This window comes from Rhincodon typus, chromosome 9, assembly GCF_021869965.1.
Source record: "Rhincodon typus isolate 14 chromosome 9, sRhiTyp1.1, whole genome shotgun sequence".
In the NCBI taxonomy this organism is placed as follows: domain Eukaryota; kingdom Metazoa; phylum Chordata; class Chondrichthyes; order Orectolobiformes; family Rhincodontidae; genus Rhincodon; species Rhincodon typus.
Window position 1 is genome coordinate 2,047,772 of NC_063340.1, and position 22,479 is coordinate 2,070,250.

General features: G+C 45.1%; 1 protein-coding gene across 1 annotated transcript in view; it reads left to right on the forward strand.

Moving 5' to 3' along the window:
- The first annotated feature begins 12,373 nt into the window (after window positions 1–12,373).
- Window positions 12,374–22,479, forward strand: part of cep68 (centrosomal protein 68) — a 16,942-nt gene continuing 6,836 nt past the window's right edge. The window contains exons 1-3 of the mRNA XM_048601009.1: window positions 12,374–12,768; window positions 15,469–17,004; window positions 18,194–18,316. Coding sequence (XP_048456966.1) covers window positions 15,478–17,004; window positions 18,194–18,316 — 1,650 coding nt within the window. The 5' untranslated portion in view covers window positions 12,374–12,768; window positions 15,469–15,477. The remainder of the gene's footprint in view (window positions 12,769–15,468; window positions 17,005–18,193; window positions 18,317–22,479) is intronic.

Genomic DNA, 22,479 nt, shown 5'->3' on the forward strand with positions numbered 1-22,479 from the left:
GATCTGGGGACTGTGCAGCAAGGCAAGGTAAAAGGTTAGCCGTCGTCTTCCTGAATGATGGAGGGGCTTGAGGAGTCATCAGCCTGTTGCCGTTCCTATTGTTTGAATATAATGCTGCCAGACCGTCAATACATTTTAGCATCATTCTGATTGTTCCTACAACAACCTCAGGGCTGGGAATTCCTTGGCGTTACTGTCAGTTTGATGGAAGGGAGGCAGAAGGCCTCTTTCTGCATGTAAACAGGTTTTCCCACAGAGGTGATAGTGCACAAGGATCTGCAGGGAGATATCCAGCCTTTCTCTATACGGCCAAGACAGGCACGAGTCAGGAGTGTGATGGAATACTCCCCATTTGCCTGGATGAGTGCAGCTCCAACAACACTCAAGAAGCTTGACACCATCCAGGACAAAGCAGCCCGCTTGGTTGGCACCACATCCACAAACATCCACTCCCTCCACCACCGACACTCAGCAGCAGTGCGTACTATCAACAAGATGCACTGCAGAAGTTCACCAAAGATCCTCAGACAGCACCTTCCAAACCCACTACCACTTCCATCTGGAAGGACAAGGGCAGCAGATACATGGGAACACCACCACCTCCAAGTTCCTCTCCAAGTCACTCACCATCCTGACTTGGAAATATATCGCCGTTACTTCACTGTTGCTGGGTCAAAATCCTGGAATTCCCTCCCTAAGGGCATTGTGGGTCAACCCAGAGCAGGTGGACTGCAGCGGTTCAAGAAGGCAGTTCACCCCCACCTTCTCAAGAGAAACTAGGGACGGGCAATAAATACTGGGCCTGGCCAGCAATGCCCACATCCCACAAAATAAATGAAAAGAAAGTCATTAACTGTGGAAGCTCTGAGAAGTTTAAAAACCTTGTATTAAATCTCTCCTTAGCCCTCTCTTGTTACGATGGAAACGGTCCCACCTGCTCTGGTTTTTCCTCCTAACAGTAATTGTGATGAATTGATACTCTGGTTTCTGTTGGTCCAATATCTATCTGTTCTCTGGCAGAATTCCCAATCAGTGCTGCATTAGTTAAGCAGATTAATTTAGTATAATTTACTCTACCTTTATTTATAGAGTCCACAAATGCTGCTGGCTGGGTTTTATTACTTTTTAATCTAAGTGTACTCAGGAATGATGTCCCAACTCTCTAGTCTTAATTCTTCATATGCATTATTCAATGTCTTCCCATTGGCTGTTGTTGATTTCTGTCCTGAAATGTGTTCACTCACCCTTTTCCACATTAAATTGGATCTGCCATTGTTTTGTCCATTTCACTAACCTGTCTGGTCTTCACATCTTTGCCTAGTCTTGACAGTCTTGATAAGATTTAGGGTTTGTGTTCCCACTATCGAACTCTAGATCATCTGTGCACCAGGGCAAAAAGGGAGCTGGTGCTGATCACCAAGTTGCACTCAATTCCAATTCTAGTAACTCTGTTTTGTTGAACTCTTTGTTCTATCAGTAACTGCCTTTTTGTTTGTTCAATAACAAAACAATGGCAATCTGAAGGAATAACAGTGAGAACACTCAGGACATCAGACAGCATTGTGTGAAGGGAACACACAGTTTGTGTATGGAGCACATGACTGGAACTCTTTCACAGGCAAGAAACTAAGAAATAGGAGCAGGTGTGACCATTCAGCCCATCGATCCTGCTCTGTCATTCAATATGATCATGGATGACATTGAACTTCAACACCACCTTCCCACCACTCCTCATCTCAGAGGGACCAAAATGTATCTCTGTCCCAGCCTTAAATGTATTCACCAAGGGAAATCCACAATCCTGTGTGTAGAGAATTCCAAAGATTCATGACCACCTGAGTGAAGAAATTTCTCTTCAGCTCTGTCCTAAATGTTTGGCCCTTTATCTAGAGACTGTGACTCTGTGTTTGAATTCCCTGAAGAATTTTGCATATTTCAATGAGATCATTTCTCATTCTCATTCCTCAAAATTGCAGAGAAGATGGAGCCTTTTTACTCAGGGTCTCATCAGCAGATACATCCCTCAAACCAGGAACTAATTTAATGAAACTTCATTGCACCACCTCCAATAGAGGTATGGCCTTCCTTAGACATGGAGACTAAAACTGTGCACAATATTCCAGACATGATCTCACAAAAACCCTGCACAGTTGGAGTAAGACTTTTTCTTCCTGTATTCCAATGTCCTTACACTAAAGGCCAACATCCCATTTGCTTTCCTAATTGCTTGCTGCACTAACCTTTTGTGTTCTTTGTACACGTTCACCCAAGTATCTCTGAACGCAACATCTGCAAGATTCAAGGCTTTTAAAAGTATTTTGCTTTTCTGTTCCTAAGTCAAGAACTTCTAATTTCCCAACTTTGTAATCCGTCAGTCACTTCGATGCTCACTCACTTAACCTGCAGGTTGGAAATAACTGAGGCACCAGCACTGTCCCATTATTCACTGCCTGTTAACTGGAAAATGCTTCATTTATGCCCACTGTACTTCCTGTTTATTAACCTATCCCCTATCCATGTCAATAGATTAATCCTATCTCTATGTGCTTTTATCTTGTCTATTAACCTGTTCCATGGCATCTTATTGCATGCCTTTTGAAATCCAGGTACACTGCATCTAGTTCCCCTTTATCTGCCTTCAGGATCCAAAGAAGGATCACTGGACCCAAAACATTAACTTTATTCTCTCCACAGATGCTGCCAGACCTGCTGAGCTTCTCCAACGCTCTCTGTTTTTGTATGTTTCAGATCTCTGGTATCTGCAGCTGTTTGTTTCATTTTACTGTCAAACAGGATTCTCTTTTAGTAAACAATATTGGCTTGTTCTAATCATACTCTGCTTTTGCAAGTGCATTGTTAAGGCTTTCTCAATAATGGATTCCAGCATTTACCTAGTAACTGATATCAGTTTAACAGGCTGGTAGTTTCCTGCTTCTCAGCTTTACCAGTCTACTAGAGCTGTTGCTGAATCAAAATAATTTTGGAAGATCATTGTGACTACATTCACTATTCCTGCAGCTTTCTCTTTTAGAAGCTAAGGGTGCAGAGCCAGTCCCAGTGGTCTGATGGATTTTAGGCTCTTAACTTTTCTTCAGTACTTTCTCTTTGATGTTTGTCTCAGATTTTGTCAGTTTCAAAAGCATTCAAAACACTTAAATTAGCTAAACATTTACAATTATACCAAGCATTTTATCTTTGCAGCAGTAGCCAATAACAATCTATGTTCTTTACGGGTTTATTAACATTTCCTGTCTGTAGCTGGCTTTGACTTTCAGCCTTGTTCAGAACTGCCCTTGGCTTCAAAACTCCATTTAGCTGTAACAAAGAGAGCTCGCGCCTTTTTTTAAACTCGAGCTTGGAAAACCTTCCTGCAGCTATATTGTGTGCAGGCGAGATTCACTCAGTTCCTGTGCATTTTGAAACTATTGATGCTGCCAGTGCTTGAGGTCCTGGAAGTCGGAGGACCTAAACTGAGCTTGGGTACAGACCCTGAGCAAACTGAACTAGCGATCAGTCTGAGCAAAACAACCAACCAACCAACATCTCTTATATTTATGCCATAGGCACTTGCTGAGTTATGATGGAAATTAGGTCACAATAAAGTGGGACCTTCAGATGGACAGGATGAGTACTTGCCTTTTCATAGTTGTCCGCCAGCTGCGTATATAATACCCTTCGGTCAATAACCACTCACTAACCAGGAGCCATACCTCAAAACCTGAACTCAAGCTGCCTGGAATGGATTTTCCACTTTGTATTTAATATGCCCAGTGGTACCTTTATTCACTGTAGCCTAGAGTGCTCCGAAAGGTACTAAAAGCAACTGGAGCTTCACCCTTATTGCTCAGTGACCATGTGAAGAGCGGATATAGTTAATCCCTGGTCAGCTGGGAGCTGGGAAAAAAAGGAGCCACAGGACAGAATATTCTGCAGATATTCTTTGAAAGAGCAGCGACAGACATTGTATCATAGTGTCCCAATGATGAACTTGTTCGACTGAAAGAAAAGGTTTACATCCACAATTTTTTGAAGGTAATTTTCCTTGGAATTTTAATATAATTGAATGAGTTCCGTAAGTTTCTGCTATAGTCTTGATCAATCAGTGATGCTGCGTCAGAAATAAATCTACAGTCAGTCAGATCAACTTGAGTACAATATTAAAACCCGAAAGAACTGCGGATGCTGTAAATCAGAACAAAAACAGAAGTTGCTGGAAAAGCTCAGCAGGTCTGGCAGCATCTGTGAAGAAAAAAATCAGAGTTATCGTTTCGGGTCCGATGACCCTTCCTCAGAACTCACTAGAGTTTTGACAATGCCTGGTACAACTGGAAGGGGGGCTGTGAGCTGATTAGCAGGACCTGAACAGGGATGGATTTAAAGGATTATGGTTAGGGTTAGGGTTAGTTGCAGGGAATGTTCCAACCCAGATACAGAGATTGACAATTCCAGCGATATGGAAGTGAGGTGACTATAACGCTGAGGGATGGATAAGTGATGGGGCTGGACTATGGAAGGAGAGCAGGGGAGGATGAGGAGAAATCATTTCTCTGAGTGTTGAGCACCTTTGGAACTCTCTGCCTCAGAAGCTAGTGGGGGCTGGGTCATCAAATCCTTCTAAGGTAGAAGGGGAGTGATTGTTTTCAGGTATGGAATCAAAGGTTACACTAGGGGTAGATGGGGATGTGGAATTTGAAAAATAAACCGCTCAGCAAGATCTTATTGAATGGCGATCTTATTGAATGGCGAAGCAGACTCCAGGGGCTGAATGGGCTACTTCTCCTATTTTATGCAGTTCTATGGGATGTTGTGTGGGGTGAGTCACTCCAGGACATTTCTGCAGGAATTTCCCAGGATAGTGTCCTTGGCCTGACGATCAGCAGAGAGTAGGAATAAGTAGGTCGTTTTTCAGCCTGGTACAGAGCCCCATTGGTGAGTTCCAGGAGTCAGTGCTGGGGCCCCAACTCTTTACAATTTATAGCAATTGCTTGGATGAAGGGATCAAAGATATGGGAGCACAATCTGTCGTTGACAAAAGGTAGGTAGGAGAGTGAATTGTGAATGGGATGTAAACCTACAAAGGGATACAAACAGGTTAAGCCAGTGGGCAAAGATTTGGCAATTGGAGTATGATGTGGGAAAGTAAGAAATTGTTTGTTTTAGCAGACAGAACCTTCAGCTGCTTCATCAATGACCTTCCCTCCATCATAAGGTCAGAGTGGGGGTGTTTATCGATCATTGCACAAGGTTCAGCACCATTCACTACTCCTCAAGATACTGAACCTGTCCATGTTCAAATGCTACAAGATCTGAATAATATCCAGGCTTGGGCTAACAAGTGGCAAGTCACATTCAGACCACACAAATGTCAGGCTACATCTATCTCCAACAAGAGACAATCTGACCACCACCCCTTGACATTCAATGGTGTTACCATCACAGAATCACCCACATTGAGCATCCTGGGAGTTATCATTGAGCAGAAACTGAACTGGACCCAGTCACATAAACACAGCGACTACAAGAGCAGGTCAGAGGCTAGGAATATTGTGGTCAGTAACTCATCTCCTGACTTTGGAAAACCTGTCCACAAGGCACAAATCAGGAACAGTCCGCCCTATCCTGGATGAGTGCAGCTCCAACAACGCTCAAGAAGCTTGACACCATCCAGGACAAAGCATCCCACTTCATTGGCACCACATCCACAAACATCCCACTCCCTCCACCACCGCTGCTCAGTAGCAGCAGTGTGTACTATCTACAAGATGCACTGCAGAAATTCACCAACGATCCTCAGACTGCACCTTCCAAACCCATGACCACTTCCAACCAGAAGGACAAGGGCAGCGGATACATGGAAACACTACCCCCTGCAAGTTCTCCTCCAAACTACTCACCATCATTATTGCAGTTCCTTCTGTGTCACTGGGTAAAAATCCTGGAATTCCCTCCCTAAGGGCATTGTGGGTCAACCTGCAGCACATGGATAACAGTGGTTCAAGAAGGCAGCTCACCCCCACCTTCTCAAGGGGCAACTAGGGATGGGCAAGAAATGCTGGTCCAGCCAGCAACACATATGTCTCGTGAATGAACAGAAAAAATGCTCAATGACCCAGGGCTTTTGGTCACCTGATCTAAATTTTCTTCAGTGGCTTAGTGTCAATTCCTGTTTGAAAATTGCTCCCATAAAGCACCTGGGGATGAGTTACTTTGTTAAAAGTGTTAGATAAAGGTACAATGAGTTTGGATTAACATTGAAAGGGTCAACAACGAATGGTGAAGAAAGCAGGTCATTAATCCTGTATTAACACATGGATCAATGGTAAGGATTATACAGTGGTGTTGTGTACAGGATGTTATAGTACTTGTATTATTGTGGGACATGTTGTTACACGTTTGTGTGACAATTGGTGCGTGGACAGAATCCAATCTTTTGTAATTTGCTCACTGTATGCATATTCCCAGTGCCAGCCTGGTGGTCTCTCCATCCAGACGCTGTGCTCACCCGAGATAATCTACCCAGCAACAAGGAGTCACGTCCCTGTGCCCAGACGCCAGATTCCCCTCCCTCTCCCTCCTCCCATTGGTCAGCTTACAAGTCCATGCTCACCTCGCCAGTGTGTCCCTGAGCCAATGGGAAAGCCGGCACACTTCTTCACTATCCAGTTGGACGATTCTTGATTTAGAAATCAAACAGCCCCCTCCTGCCCACAACCACCAAGAGCATTTTGATGAATGGCAAAGCGTTGCAATGAAATTACATTGAATTTGTTCATGCTTTTCCCAAGTTACTCCCAGATGTATTCTGGGAATTTGTCATTAGTTCCTGGAGAATTGAAAACTCTGTCAGGAGGAGACTGTGGACTACAGCATGTTCCTGCCCATTTTCTGTAGCAAACCTGGCCCATAGCAACAGGAGGCCATTCAGCCTGCTCCACCATTCAGTATGATCATGGCTGATCGAACACCTTAATACCTTTCCCCCGTCCTGATAACATTTTACCCCATTGGTAATCAGGAACAGAACATAGAAATTAGGGGCAACAGCAGGCCAGTCAGCCCTTCAAGTCTGTTCTGCCATTGATGATGACCTATCCTATATTTCAATGTCATGTTCCTGCTTTCCCTTCATCCCTATTGAGGTCTCTTGTATCTCAAAATTTATCAAATCTCAATGTTGAATGTATTCAGTGACTTGGCCTCCTCTGCTTTCTGTGGCAGTGAATTCCATAGGTTGACCATTCTCGGTGCGAAGAAATGTTTCCTTATCTCAGTAGGAAATGGCCCTGTTTCCTGGGAATGTGTCCACTAGTTTTAGACTCCTCGACCAGGGAAAACATCCTGCTTGCATCACTTTGTCCAGCCCTGTTAGAATTGTATATGTTTCAATTGGATCCCCTCACATTCTTCTAAACCCCAGTGAATATAGGCCCAGTCAAACTCATACGATTGGCCTGTCATCCCCAGGGTTGGCCAAGTCTGTCAATTTCTACCTTAAACAGACTCAAAGACCGAGCTTCCACAGCCCCTTGTGATAGAGAATTCCAAAGGCTCACTGCCCTCTGAATAAATCATTTCTCCTCATCTCAGACCCAAGTTTAATCTCCCTTATGTTTAAATTGTGCCCCTGGATTTCTCTCAGAGGATTGTGAATTTGTGGACCTCCCTGCCAGAGTGCAGTGGAGGCAGAATCAATCAGCAGATTCAGGAATAAAATAGATATGTTTCAGATGAGAACTGGGATAAAGAGCTATGGGGAGCAGGCAGAAAAGTGGAGTTGAGACCAGGATAAGATCAGCCATGATCATGTTAAATGGCAGAGCAGGCTCTAAGGGCTCATTGCTCATACACGGTCCTAATTCTATGTTCCTGTATTCCCATGTCCTCGACTCCCCAGTTAGAGAAACATCTTAGCTCCATTTGCCCTGTCAATGTTTTTTACGTATTTTCTAAGTTTCAATGAGATCACCTCTCATTCTTCGAAACTGTAGAAAATCCACACACTGAGTGTGACCAATCTCTCTCTTCACAGGACAGTCTCGCAATCCTGGGGACAAGCTTGCTGAACCTTTGCTCCTCTCCCTCTGTTGCAGTACTATCTTTCCTGAGATAAGGAAGACCAAAACTGCGCCCAGGACTCTAGGTGCAGTCGATCCAAGCTCCTACACAGTTGATACAAGATTTCACTATTCCTGTACTCCTGTTGTGATAAAGGCTGACATTCCATTAATCTTCCTAACAGTTTGCTGCACCTGTGTTAGCCTTCAGTAACTTATTGACAAGGACACCTAGGTTCCTTTTGTACATTTACACTTTCAAACCTCCTCCCATTTGACAAAATACTCAACACTTCTATTTTTGCCACCAAAGTGGATGCATTTTTCCACATTATATTCCATCTGCCATGTCCTTGCCCAATCCTGCTGAGGCCTTTTAACACTTTCCTCACAACACATTCCCACTTAGTTAACTGTTTTAACTCGGAAATATTACATTTGGGGCCCACAGTCCTGTGAGACCTCTTCACTGCTCCAACTCTGGCACAGTTCCTTGAAAGTGGAGTTGCAGATAGACAGGGTAGTGAAGGTGGTGTGTGGCACGCCCACCTTTATTGGTCAGAACATTGAGTTGGAAGGTCATATTGCAGCTGTACAGGCCATTGGTTAGGGCTACTTTTGGAATACTCTGTTCACTCCTGGCCTCCCTGCTATAGGAAGGATGTTGTGAAATCTGAAAGGGTTCAGAAAAGATTTACAACGATGTTGCTGGATTTGGAGGGTTTGAGCTACAGGGAGAGGCTGAATGGGCTTGGGGTAGTTTCCCTGGAACATCAGAGGCTTATAAAGGCTTATTAAAACATGAGGGGCATGGTTAGGGTGAATAGAGAAGGTCTTTCCCCTAGGGCAGGGGAGTTCAGAACTAGAGGGCACAGGTTTAAGGTGAAAGGGGAAAGATTTAAAAGGGATCTAAGGGGCAACTTTTTCATGCAGAGGGTGGTGCATGTTTGGAATGTGCTGCCAGAGGAAGTGGTAGAGGCTGGTACAGTTACAACATTTAAAAGGCATCTGGATGGGTATATGAATAGGAAGGGTTTAAAGGGATATGGGCCAAATGCTGGCAAATGGATCAGTTTAAGGTACCTGGTTGGTGTGGATGGGTTGTACTGAAGGGTCTGTTTCCATGCTGTATAATTCTGTGACTCTCTGACTCTCTCACACACCTGATTGTACTGGCAGGTACATTGTTGGCTGTGTCTGCAGTTAGTCACTCCCCTCACTCTGAAATTGCCTCCCCTAACCTCTCCGGCTGGGTTCCCTCCTTTAAGATGCACTGTAAGACTGACCACTTTGTGCCTCCTGTTTTAACATTAAGCCGTGCAAGGAAATGTTAAACCACTTGGGTCTAACACCTTATGTTATTTCACTGCTCTAAAAGTTGCTATAGAAATACAAGTTATTGCTAAGCAGTCTGAGTGTTCTTAGTTCATTTTGGAAAGAGCATTTTCCAGTCATTATGAAACCCAGGAGTTAATTAGATACTGGGATTGTCAAACTTGATAAAAGCGTTTGGTTTTCATGTTTGTGCCTTTGAGAAATGAGGATTGTATTCCTGGAATATGGAAGGTTAAGGGCTGATTTGATCAAAGTGTTTAAGACATTAAGGGAAGAGATAGAGAGAAATAGAGAAACTGTTTCAGGTGGGTGTGAAGCTCAAGACAGTTTTAAAATGGAGGCAGACCTGAAACTAGGAATCACGTGAAACATCTACAATGTTCAAATTCAGTTCCAAAAAATGCCAATTAATTTTAAATCTGAGACTTTCTGTTAGCCAGAAATATTAAGAGATACAAGATAAAGGCATGGTCATAGAGAAGCAAAATACTGCAGATGCTGGAGATCTGACACAGGAAGTGCTGGAGAAACTCAGCAGGTCTGCAAAGAGAGAGAAACAGAGTTAATGCCTTGGGTCGATGACCAGAGCCTGATTGTGACGAATGTGAAACATTGACTTTATCTCTGTCTCCCTCAGGTCCTGCCCAACCAGCCCTAATCTCATTTAAGTGCTGGGAACTGACTTTAGGGGCTGAATGGCCTCACACATTAGACTTGAGCAGACAGCAGTTTGAATGGTCCTGTGAAAAGTGAAAGCTTTGTTTTTCGTTGGATGAATTTCTTTGGCTCTGTTGGATTCTGGCATTTGAACAGGTTGGAAATTGAGACAACAAGGTGCAGGGCTGGATGAACACAGCAGGCCAAGCAGCATCATAGGAGCAGAGAGGCTGACGTTTCGGGCCTAGACCCTTCATTGGCTGGTTTTGGAGCAGTCCCGTGTTGTATTTGCCTCTTTCTGGGTTTTACTGGCATTATTGCTTGCAGCTGCTGCCATGTTCTCTTGTACAAAGGCTGGAATCCAGGCCCAGGCGTGTCTGAACTTGCTGTGTGACATAGCTAAAGGCCCCTGGGAAGGCAATGTTACTGCCCTGTTGTTTAGCAAAGAAACTCCTTTGTCAGTCTCTACTGTTCAAGTGTTAATTAAGACATTAGATAGGAGCCTTGTATCCTATTCCAGCCCAGGGTGAGACGGCAGTGTAAGTGGAAAGGGACTCACTGTTTAGTAACAACAAATCTTTTTGCATGACAACAATTCTTGTGGGCAGCCCCCTCTCAGTGGGTGCTGGTTCCTTTAGAGTGGAAGGTCTCCTGATGATGGAGCATATCCAGGGACTAACATTATTCCCATTCCAAGGCTTGTGAATTGTGCGAAATGTGAGAGCAGGGAGATCCCAGGGGGAGAGAATGTGGAGAGTGTGGGGAGTATGTGACTGAATCCTTAACCAATGTCACACAAAGAGAGCAACTAGACCTGGTCATTGTCACCTCTGTATACATGGGCTTTGTGTGCCTGACTTAGCTACCACTTTTCGTGTTTTATTTTCTAATCCAGCAACGCTATCACACACCTCTTGAGCAGGTGGGACTAGCACCCTGTTCTCCTGGTCCACAGGCAGGGACGCTGTCACTCCACCATTGTGGCACTTGTAGCTTCTCCGGAAACAGTCATCAATTATTATAACAGCCCATCTGGTTCACAATGCCCCCCACCCCATCTGCTGTTGCTAGACTTCAGACCCCCCCACACCAATGCTGCTAACTCTTCACTGCGCTCTGAAATGGTCCAGCAAACCACTCCGTTCGGGGGCAGGTAAGGAGGGGGCAATAAATGCTGGCCTTGCCAGTATCACCCACATTCCAGGAAGAATAAAAGAATCTGTTGGTGATCCCAAACTCTTTCCCTCCTCCCATTGATGTATAGCTCCTTAGGGTTAAAGGGATCAAAGAGTATGGGGAGAAAGCAAGGACTGCATTAGACGATCAGCCATGATCAGATTGAATAGTGAAGCAGGCTCAAAGGGCCGAATGGCCCACTCCTGTTCCTGTTTTTTAGTTTCCCAAATCTTCAGATTTATTGTCTGATGCAGAAAGAGGCCATTTGTCCCATAGTTTCTGTGCTGGCTCTGTGACAGAGCAATCCAGAGATAAAATTACTCTTTCACTTTTACCCCACGGTCTTGTATCTCTCTCAGATTCAAATACCTGTTAATTGCACCCCTGCTCTGTGTGGTAAGGAATTCACAGTCCAACAACCCCTCAACCTCTTAACTGATCATCGCAACTTAATCACTCTCACTCCCTAAGAAATGAAGACAGTCCAAAAATCAAACTCCTGCCTCATTTTAAAAACCTCCTCTTGATCTTCCTTTTCCCATTGTGATGACTGCTTGTGTCTGCACCTTCTTTGCAGTGATCCTACTTACTGTCTCCTTTCTGCTTTTCCTCTCTCTCTCCAAGATGCACGTCTATCAGCAGTAATATTTGTTACACTGTATTCCTTGTGGCTACTCTAATTACTCCGCAGCCCTCTCTGCCTGGCCCTCAATCCATCAGCCAGTCCTCCCTATTTCAAATCTCACTCCCCCTATTATACTGAGATGGGACATGTGGCCAGTACTGCCCTGTGCTGTGCGACAGTTTTCACTGTTCCTGAACAACACCCGGTTTTAATGAACAGCCTTGCTCCTCCTGTCTCTTATCTTACTCCACTGTGAGATCAGATTTAGGAGCAGGATCATGTGGCGTTTAAACAGACCGGTCGGGCCAAATAGTCAGTTTCTGTTCTTGAGATGATCGATTAACTGATTGAAAAATAAAAACCGAAAGAACTGCGGATGCTGCAAATCGGGAACAAAAACAGAAGTTGCTGGAAAAGCTCAGCAGGTCTGGCAGCATCTGTGAAGAAAAGTCAGAGTTAACGTTTCAGGTGACCCTTCCTGATTAATTAATTAATCGGTTACTTTTTTTTGACCTTTCAGAAAATGCCAGCAGTCATAAAAGTTGCTGGTATAGACCTTAATGGGCTTGAAGATTCGACTCCTTCCTTACATTTCAGCTGGGAGCAAGTCTAAGAGTTTTGATCCATGGGATTATACTGAACTGCTAGCAGATCCATCTAAACTTCCTCACACAGTCTCTCGGTTACTGTACTTTAATTACTTCCGTTCGTCTCCATTAACTGTGAACACTGCCAAAACCCATCAATGTTTGAATGAAGGATCGTTGAAGCAAATGCAGAAGAAAAATGTCCAAGTTGTTTATTTACTCTATCAGCTGGAAAATCACATTAGGAAAATTCATAGCAGACTGAAGATTGATCAACCACAAGCAGGTGTCTAGTCAATTCAGGAGCCTTACTTTAACAGCCAGCTCTAAACAGGTAAGGAATATAAACATTGTTCTGGCTGTCCAGGTGCATCTGTTCACTACTTTGTTTTTAAAAGAAACATTGTTATAGAGTCATAAAGCACGGAAACACACTTGAGTACAACTTGTCCATGCTGATCAATTTCCCAAACTAAATTACACTTGCCTACATTTGGCCCATATCCTTCTGAACCTTTCCTATTCATGTACCTGTCCAAATGTCTTTTAACTGTTGTAACTGTACGTGCATCTGCCACTTCCTCTGGTAGTTCATTCTACCTGCGAATCACCCTTTGCATCAAAAAGTTGCCCCTCGGGTCCCTTTTTAAATCTTTTTCCTCTCATGTCAAAAATATGCCCCCTAGTATTGAGCTCCCCAACCTTGGGGAAAAGACCTTGGCTATTCACCTTATTGATGCACCTCACGATTTTATAAACCTCTGTAGTGTCACCCCTCAACCTCCGATGCCCCAGGGAAAAAGTCATATCCAGCCTCTCCTTACAACTCAAACCCTCCAGTCCTGGCAACATCCTGGTAAATCTTTTTGAACTCTTTCCAATTTAATAATATCCTACTTATAGCAGGGTGACCAGAACTGGACACAGTACTCCAGAAGAGGCCTCACCAACGTCCTGTACAACCTCAACATGACGTTCCAACTCCTATACTCAAAGGTCTGAGCAATGAAGGCAAGTGTGCTAAACGCCTTCTTAACCACCCTGTCTACCTGTGATGCAAATTTCAAAGAACTATGTGCCTGGTCTCTCTGTTCGACAAGACTACCAGGACCCTACCATTAACTATATAAGTCCTGCTCTTGTTTGGTTTACCAAAATGCAATAAGCCACATTCTCCAAAGTAAACTCCAGCCCATTGGCCCAATTGACCAAGATCCCTTTGTAAGCTTAGATACCCTTCTTCACTCTCCACTATACCACCAATTTTGGATTCATCCGCAAACTTACTAACTACGACTCCCATATTTTCATTGAACTGATTTATATAAATGACAAACAAAAGTGGACCCAGTACCGACCCCTGCAGAACACTGCTGGTCACAGGCCTCCAGTCTGAAAAACAATCCTCAACCACCTCCCTGTGTCTCCCTGCTAATTTTGTATCCAATTGGCAAGAGACTTGAGCAATGCAACTTAAATTGTTGTTTAAACTGGATTTTAAATTTACTCTCGTACATAAGCACAGTCCTCAACTAACATAGGAACAGGAGTAGACCATTTAGTCTGTTCAGCCTTCCCTTAAACATATTCACATCATAGACTGAGCTGTCTGAGATAAAGAATTCCAGCAACGTCCTGAGTAAAAAAATGCTGTCCTCTCTTGGACCCCCTTATTTTTAAATTGTGCCCCTGGTTCTAGACTCCCCAGTCAGGGAAATGCCTTACCCACATCTCCCCTGCCTACTTTCTGACCCATTGACCTGACTAAAGCTAATTTTCTTCAACTTCTCATTCTCCCTAATCACTTGCATCTCTAATTCTGGGAGATTTTGTATCTTCCTCGGTGAAATCTGCAACAAAATAATAATTTAGCTTCACTACCGTTTCTCTATTCCCCACTATAAATTCTCCTGACTTTGCCTTTAATGAACCTACATTCATTTTAGCCAAATATTTCCTTTTGTGTCCCTATAGAAACTTTTACAGTCCACTTTTAAGTTAATTGCATTCAAATTCAATTTTCCCTCCTTTTCATTTCTTGGTCCTCCTTTAATGTATTCTAAAATCCTTCCAATTACTCCTATTGCTGGTAACTTTATAGGCCTTTTCTTTTAATCTTATGCAATCCTGAACTTCCTTTGTTCGCCACAGTTAACTGTAATTTTTTAGATTTTTGTCTCTTGAAGAAATCTCCTGATGCCGCGATTGCCGCTGCCATTTCTTCCTATTTTATCTCTGTCTCGCCAAAATTAGTCTTTCTCCTCTCCCTCGTTCTGTCTCGATCTTCTCTGTTTCTGAAAGTGAAAGAAATTGGCATGAAAGTCACCAAATTGTTGTAAAAAAGTCACTGTCCATCTGGAACTGTTTACATACAATGGCTGAATAATGAGAGTGAGTTGTGGCCTTGTGGTGATGTAACTGAGTTAGTAATCCAAAGGTGGGGCTTCTTCAGAATGGTCACTCAACCTGAAATGTTAACTCTGATTTCTCTCCACAGCTGCTGCCAGACCTGCTGAGCTTTACCAGCAATTTCTGCTTCTGTTTATGTTCAGACTTCTACCCTGGGTTCACATCACACTGTTGGATAGTTTTGATCCACTGGTGGAATTTAGATATACTTTAGTTTAATTTAGATTCCGTTCATAAAATCTGGAAATTAAAACCAATCATGAAAGTATCACCACTTGTCATAAAAAAATGAACCTTCTGGTTTGCTAATGCGCTCGAAGGAAGGAGATCTGCCATCCTTACCCTGTCTGGCCTCCATGTGACCCCAGATCCGTAGGAAAGTGGTTCGCTCCTAACCGCCCTCTGAAATGGCTGAGCACATCTCTCAATCCAAGGGCATGGATAATAAATGTTGCCCTTTCAGGGACGCCCACAGACTTGATGGGATGAATGGTCCCCTCCAAGTCATGGTGACTACGTTCAATGAAGTTCTGTGAATGTAAAAACATGGAAACCATTGTCTGAAAAGTTGGTGCTTGCTATAGGGGAAAAACATCTTTAATATCTCCCTTGTCTTGTTTTCCAGGGAGCTGATATGCAGGATCAGAGTAAAAGATATTCCCACCTCTATTCCGGATATATGAGAGGGATCCCATCAGAAAGACGGGATGACAGTGGGACGTTCTCTCTCCTCTCTGAATCCTTACATTCCCCGTATCCTACATACCAGCCAAAATCCTTGTCACTTTCTCTGTCTCGAGTGTATGAACCTGGTGGTAAATCCGACCCGAAGATGACAAGATCTATTGCTGGTATATCCAGATCACTCAAGAGCCTCGAGGTTGAGAAACCACTCAATGGGAGGTGCCTGTCCACTTCGAGGTACAGTACCTGCCTCGATATGTCTGCTTTCTCTCAGTGTATACCAAAAAGGAAAGCCACATTAAGCTCACACAATGTCGATGTGGGCCGATATACACCATTCGGCCAAATCTCGACTGACAGTGTTGGCCTGTCAGTCTCCAGCTTTAAGGCACTCCGTGACAAAGAGGTCACACCTTGTTTCTCCGAATACTGGGCCATGAGGCAATCAGATTCCAACAGGCCATTTCGAGACCGCACCTCCCCTGACTGGGACCCTGACGAGGAATACCAAGCTCTGCTGGATTTTACATATCCCTTAAGACCAGGGCACATCAGCTCCAGGGACAACTTAGATGATGATGATGATGATGATGATGATGATGATGATATGACCTCTGACTCCTATCTAAAGGATTCTGGGATCATGGATGACAGCCCGATACCCTCCCTGTCAAATACAACTATTACAAACACCTCATTGTCACTGCCTGCCTACCAGTCTAACATTGGCAGTGCTGCTAATGTCACCTGGGGCCATTCTAGCTACAGAGAGGATCACACAGAGACTCCTTACTGTTCCTCCAGTCCACTCCACCTGCACAACCAACCATCCTATTGGCTCTCCGATCAATCTCCTAAGGCTGGTATCATTCCAAACACCTCTGTGGATAGTCCTGCGAGGAATAAAACCGAGGGCCTCGTTAACCGGGCAGTCCTGTCTGAGCGGACCATGGCCTCTTCAGTCATTGATTCGAGTTTTCTCTCAGGCAGCTCAAATGAGGAATCTTCCAAGCCTTTGCTCTCAGGGAAAGATCCTGGAGGCTTTATATTAACCACGCAGGTCCTACCTTTAAACAAAGAGTGGGAGAGTGAGGAGGAATTTCTCACTCTCCCATACAAGCTGAATGAACTGGAAGCCTTGGCCCAACAACTGGAGAAGCTCTCTGTTCATTTGGAGAGCAAGTCTGCCAAAGTAGCCAATGGGATGAGAGAGGGCACAGACCCTAAAAGTGGCAACACCAAGTGTAACCTCACTAAGCAGGACAACAGCACTGAGGCTGCTCAGTCAAGCTGCCAACTGGGAATTAGTCCCAGAAAGAAGCCCAAGAGTCTACAGTATGAAGATATAATCGCCGACTTAAAAAAGGCCAATGACTTTATTAGAAAGTTGGGCACATGGTCTGGTTCTCAGCTGCTATTCAACCAGCCCTTCGAACAAGCAACTGAGAACAATGTGAGCCTGTTGGCTCACATTCAGGTAAAGTGTTTCCAGTTCTATGTTCCATTCGAATACCTCACAGAATAAATCAATCTTGCTTCTTGCTGATACAAAGGTCCTGGATTGGGCGAGCTAGGAAACTAAGCTGGTATGGTTTCAGTTTAGAACTTGAGAGTTTGCATTGTTAAAGTTGAGGATGTGACTTTGCAAATCACCCTGTAACTGTGAAAGATTAGGCAGGGGCTGCTGAGTTCCTCCAGCACTTTCTGTTTCTATTTCACATCTTCAGTTTCAGCCATTCTTTGTTTCATTTAAGATTTCTGTTTTAAAATACAAAGCTTTAAAATTTGGAGAGGCATGTAAAATTCTGAACGGGTTAGATAGTGTCAATATTGAGAGCATGTGTCTCCCTGTTGGAGAGCCGTAAACTAGAGGTTATAAATACAAGAGAGGTGTAAATATTTCCAACAGAGAAATCTAGAGACATTATCTTTCTCAGGGAGTAGGGAGAATGTGGAACCCACTACCACAGGAAGTGGTTGTGGCAAATATCTCTGATGCTTTCAAAATGAAACTAGGCAGGAGCATGAGAGTGAAAGGGTTAGAAAGGCAGGCTGTGATGAGACAGATGGAATCATGTGGTGTATTTGATTGGATTGGATTTATTATTGTCACATGTACCCAGGTACAGTGAAAAGTTTTGTTTTGCATGCAGTGCAGGCAGATCATACCATACAAAGTGCATTAGGGTAATAAAACAGAGCGAGGAATACAATGTTACAGCTGCAGAGAAGGTGCACAAAGAGTGAGATAAACATTAAATTTGAAGTTTGAGAGGTCCATTCAGAAGTCTAGTAACAGCGAGGAAGAAGCTGTTCTTGAATCTATTTGATATGTGTGTTTAAGCTTTTGTGTATTCTGCGTGACAGAAGAGGTTGGAAGAGATTATAACCGGGGTCGGGGGGAGGGGCGGAGCCGGCGGTCAGGGAGGGTCTTTGATCATGTTGGCTGCCTTCCCAAGGCACTGGGAAGTACAGACAGAGTCAGTGATTGGATGTTTGGCTTCCGTGATGGACTGGGCTGTGTCCACAACCCTCTGTAGTTTCTTATGGTCCTGGGCAGAGCAGAGTATAAACACCAGCATGGATGAGTTGGGCTGAATGGCCTATTTCTGTGCTGTGTGTTCTATATAATTGTATGTAACTGATCCACTATTTTGTTCCCACAGAGCTTTAGCTCTAAACTTGAAGAAATGGTCCAGTGGTTGTATGAAGTAGCAGAGACCACAGATAACTGGATCCCACCACAGCCCACAATGGACAGTATCAAGGCTTCCCTGGATAAGTGCATGGTAAGCAGCACCCGCCCTCCCCCCCAGCCCCCCTTTTAAACTTTTACTGCTGCATATTATTACTTCAAAAAATATGAAGTAGGATTGTTGCCAATCATCAGTGTGAGCAAAATGTTTCTCCACTGCTTGGGGATGCTCCACCATTCAATAAGATCATCTCAGGTCAGACTGGGATCTGACCTTTACTTTCTGGAACAGGGTGGCACGGTGGCTCAGTGGTTAGCACTGCTGCCTCACAGCACCAGGGACCTGGGTTCAATTCCACCCTCGGGCAACTGTCTGTGTGGAGTTTGCACATTCTCCCTGTGTCTGCATGGGTTTCCTCCCACAGTCCAAAGGTGTGCAGGCTAGGTGGATTGGCTATGCTAAATTGCCCATAGTGTCCAGGGATATGTAGGCTAGGTGGGTTAGCTCTTTGGAGCATTATCATGGGCTGAATGGCCATAGGGTTTCTATGATTTATGTCAGCCCCCTATGACCTTGGATCCTTGTCTGATCTATCTCAACCTCAATAATATTCAATGACCCACCTCCCTCACTCTCTTCATCTCCACCTGAATTTGGTGACACCTTTTCTCAAACCGTGCCCTCTAATTGTGGTGTCTCCCATGAGGACAAACCCACTGTGGGTGTTGACCTTACTCAGTTCCCCCAAGATCGTGTCTGTCTCCAGGAGGTCACGTCACATACTTCAAAACCCCAGTGGATAGAGGCCCAGCCTCTCTGACAGTTTCCATGTCCGGCGACCTCCCAGGGGAATGTTTTTGATGATAAAAGAAGAGATACTTTCATTTCTGTAATACGCTCAGAACTTCCCAAAGAGTTTTACAGCCAATGACATTACTTTTTCCAAGTGTTATCATCACTGCTGTAATGTAGTAACCAGCTTGTACACAGCAAGTTCCCACAAACAGCCTGAGTATAAACTGACCAGGTATACAGTCATAGAGATATACAGCACGGAAACAAATCCTTTGGTCCAACTCATCCATGTCACCCAGATATCCTAAATAAATCTAGTCCCATTTGCCAACATTTGGCCCATATCCCTCTAAACCCTTCCTATTCATATACCCATCCAGATGCCTTTTAAATGTTGTAATTGTACCAGCCTCCACCACTTCCTCTGGCAGCTCATTCCATACACGCACCACCCTCTGTGTGAAAAAGTTGTCCCTCAGTCCCTGTTAAATCTTTCCCCTCTCACCTTAAACCTGTGCCCTTTAGTTTTGGACTCCCCCACCCTGGGGAAAAGACCTTGTCTATTCACCCTATCCATGCCCCTCATGATTTTATAAACCTCTGTAAGGTCACCCCTCAGCCTCCGACGCTCCAGGGAAAATCGCCCCAGCCTATTTAGCCTCTCCCTGTAGCTCAAACCCTCCAACCCTGGCAACATCCTTGTAAATCTTTTCTGAACCCTCTCAGGTTTCATAACCCCCTTCCTATAGCAGATTGTTTATTACCCTCTGATATGAGAATTAATTGTGAATAATCCCATGATGTTATAAACAGGAGGTTAACGCCGAGTGTAGGCTTCATGTGAAGCAGGTTTAGAGGGCAGGGGATGATTGGTTAGTGGGCAGAATCTGGCGGAGGGGGTGGGGGGGTGCCGGACGATGTTACGGTACGGTGAGGAATCTGGGAGAAGCACCAGAGAAGTCCAGCCTTGACATCGGGAGCAACTTGCTTCATTTTTCAACCAGGATCCTAAAATGAGATTCTCACTAGGCCATGGTGAGGGGCCTATTAATGGAAAGTACTACTGGTTATCAGCCTCATTAACATGCTCGTCCTATTCCATTAACATGCAGCTTCCTATCCCACCATACTCTGCCAGGAAACTAGACATGGGGAATTCCCAACGGGAACGTCAGCGCGGGTACCTGGGAATGCCAGCTCACCTCCTGCGCTTCCGTCTTGGTCACCTAGTAACAACAGGTCAGGGCACCCTCATGGCACCTTCCCAACTCACTTCCAATACACCTCTGACCTTTAACGTTGCCCTTGGAGGCATGTTGAGAGTTTGCGTTGGAATGCTGGTGCCAGGACAGTTCTCGCCTGGGGATGGGCACCTGCCTCACATTCAGACCAGGTGGCATTTCTGGGCTGCTCACATTCTCTGTTAGTCCTCACTTGACTCTGGCCCACCTGCCCTGCCCCACACCAGATCCCGCCCCCATAAAATAGCAACAGCTACAAGGCTCACGGTGCCTCTGTCCTGCATTGCTGTATTTTCTTCCTCCCATGAGACGTGGGCATCGCTGCCTGGACCCAGCATTTACTGCCCATCCCTAATTGCCCCCTTGAGAAGGTGGGGGTGAGCTGCCTTCTTGAACCGTTGCAGTCCATGTGCTGTGAGTTGACCCCCAATGTCCTTAGGGAGGGAATTCCAGGATTGTGACCCAGCGACACTGAAGGAACGGTGATCTATTTCCAAGTCAGGATGGTGAGTGGCTCGGAGGGGAACTTGCCAGGGGGTGGTTTTCCCATGTATCTGCTGCCCCTGTTCTTCTGGTTGGAAGTGGTTGTGGGTTTGGAAGCTGTTGTCTGAGGATCGTTGGCGAATTTCTGAAGTGAATCTTGTAAAGAATACACAGTAGCGTGGATACAAAGCCAGCCAATGAAAGGGACCAGCTTTAGTTAGGGGCTATCAGCACAGGGCAGCATCTGATCTTAGTCCAGGGGCTTGGGAATGGATGGTCAGAGCCCGGTCTGTCCTCCTGGGAGTGAGGAGCCGAGGGAACTACAGCCTGGTGTCCATCTTGGTTCTTTCTGTCCAATAGTGGGCAGTTTCCTGCTGAAATGAGAGAAAGGGAGGGAATTTGAAGGAGATAAAAGTAGCTGGCACAGACATTGGCGCTGGTGCACGTGGGGGAAGGTTGGTGAGGTGATCCAAGTGAGTGATTAGGCAGCTCAGAGTGCCAGGAGGGTGTGTCTGTGTGTGTGTGTGTCTGCATGTGTATGTGTGTGTGTGTGTGTGTGTCTGTGTGTGTCTGTCTGTCTGTCTGTGTCTGTGTGTGTGCGTGTGTATGTGTGAGTGTCTGTGTCTATGTGTGTGTGTCTGTGTGTGTATGTGTGTGTCTGTGTGTGTGTATATGTGTGTGTGTCTGTGTATCTGTGTATGTGTGTGTGTGTCTGTCTGTGTGTCTGTGTGTATCTCTGTGTGTGTGTCTATGTGTGTGTGTGTCTGTGTGTATCTGTGTATGTGTGTGTGTGTCTGTGTATGTGTGTGTCTGTGTGTGTATGTGTGTGTGTGTTGTGTCTGTGTGTATATGTGTGTCTGTGTGTGTGTGTGTCTGTGTGTATCTGTGTGTGTGTGTGTGTGTGTGTGTGTGTGTATCTGTGTATGTGTGGAGCGGGGACGGCTAATGAGGTAAGGTGAGGCAGAATGTGAGCCCTGGTGCAGAGATGAAGTGAGTGTGAGCTATCACAGAGAAGCTGGCAGCATCCTGGCCGAATGCAGAAAGTCACTGAGCTCCTTCCTTCACTGCTGGTGGTTTCTCCACGTGGATCATACTGTGGTGACCACACTACACCTGCTCCACAGCACGCCGTCCAGGAGGAGCTCAAGGACCCTGCCCCCAAAGCTGGGCACCTATTTTCCCCTGCCTGCCATGACTGGGTAAATGTCAGGACAGCGCTGAGCATCTCCGACTGACAGTGCCGGCCTGGGGAACACAACAGGATTTTAAAGATGATGCTGGTGCCAGGGATACTAGCTAGTCTGGGATATGTGGAAGTGGTGAGTTATTCAGGCACATATGATGAGTAGGAGAGTTGGGATCACATTGAACACGGGAGTGGAGGAGCGGGGAGTGTGCAGTTAATGAGACAGGCTTGGGACAGTAGCACGAGAAACCTCACTAGACCTTACAGCGAGAAACGCCACAAACCTGACAAAATGGCCAAAAAAAAGCATAAAATTCAGCTCGATGTAACTGTCCTGGTGACTGAGGAATGAATGATGGGCTGGCTGTAGCAGAATAACGGACACATGTTGTGGGTGGGGAGGGCTGTATGTTACATCATTATACATGCTGTATGTTTAAACTGCTGGAGGTGGATGGTGTCCGAGAGGGTGCGGGGTAGAGTGTGAGCGGGTGCGGGGGGAGAGTGTGAGAGGGTGTGGGGCGAGAGTGTGAGAGGGTGCGGGGGGAGAG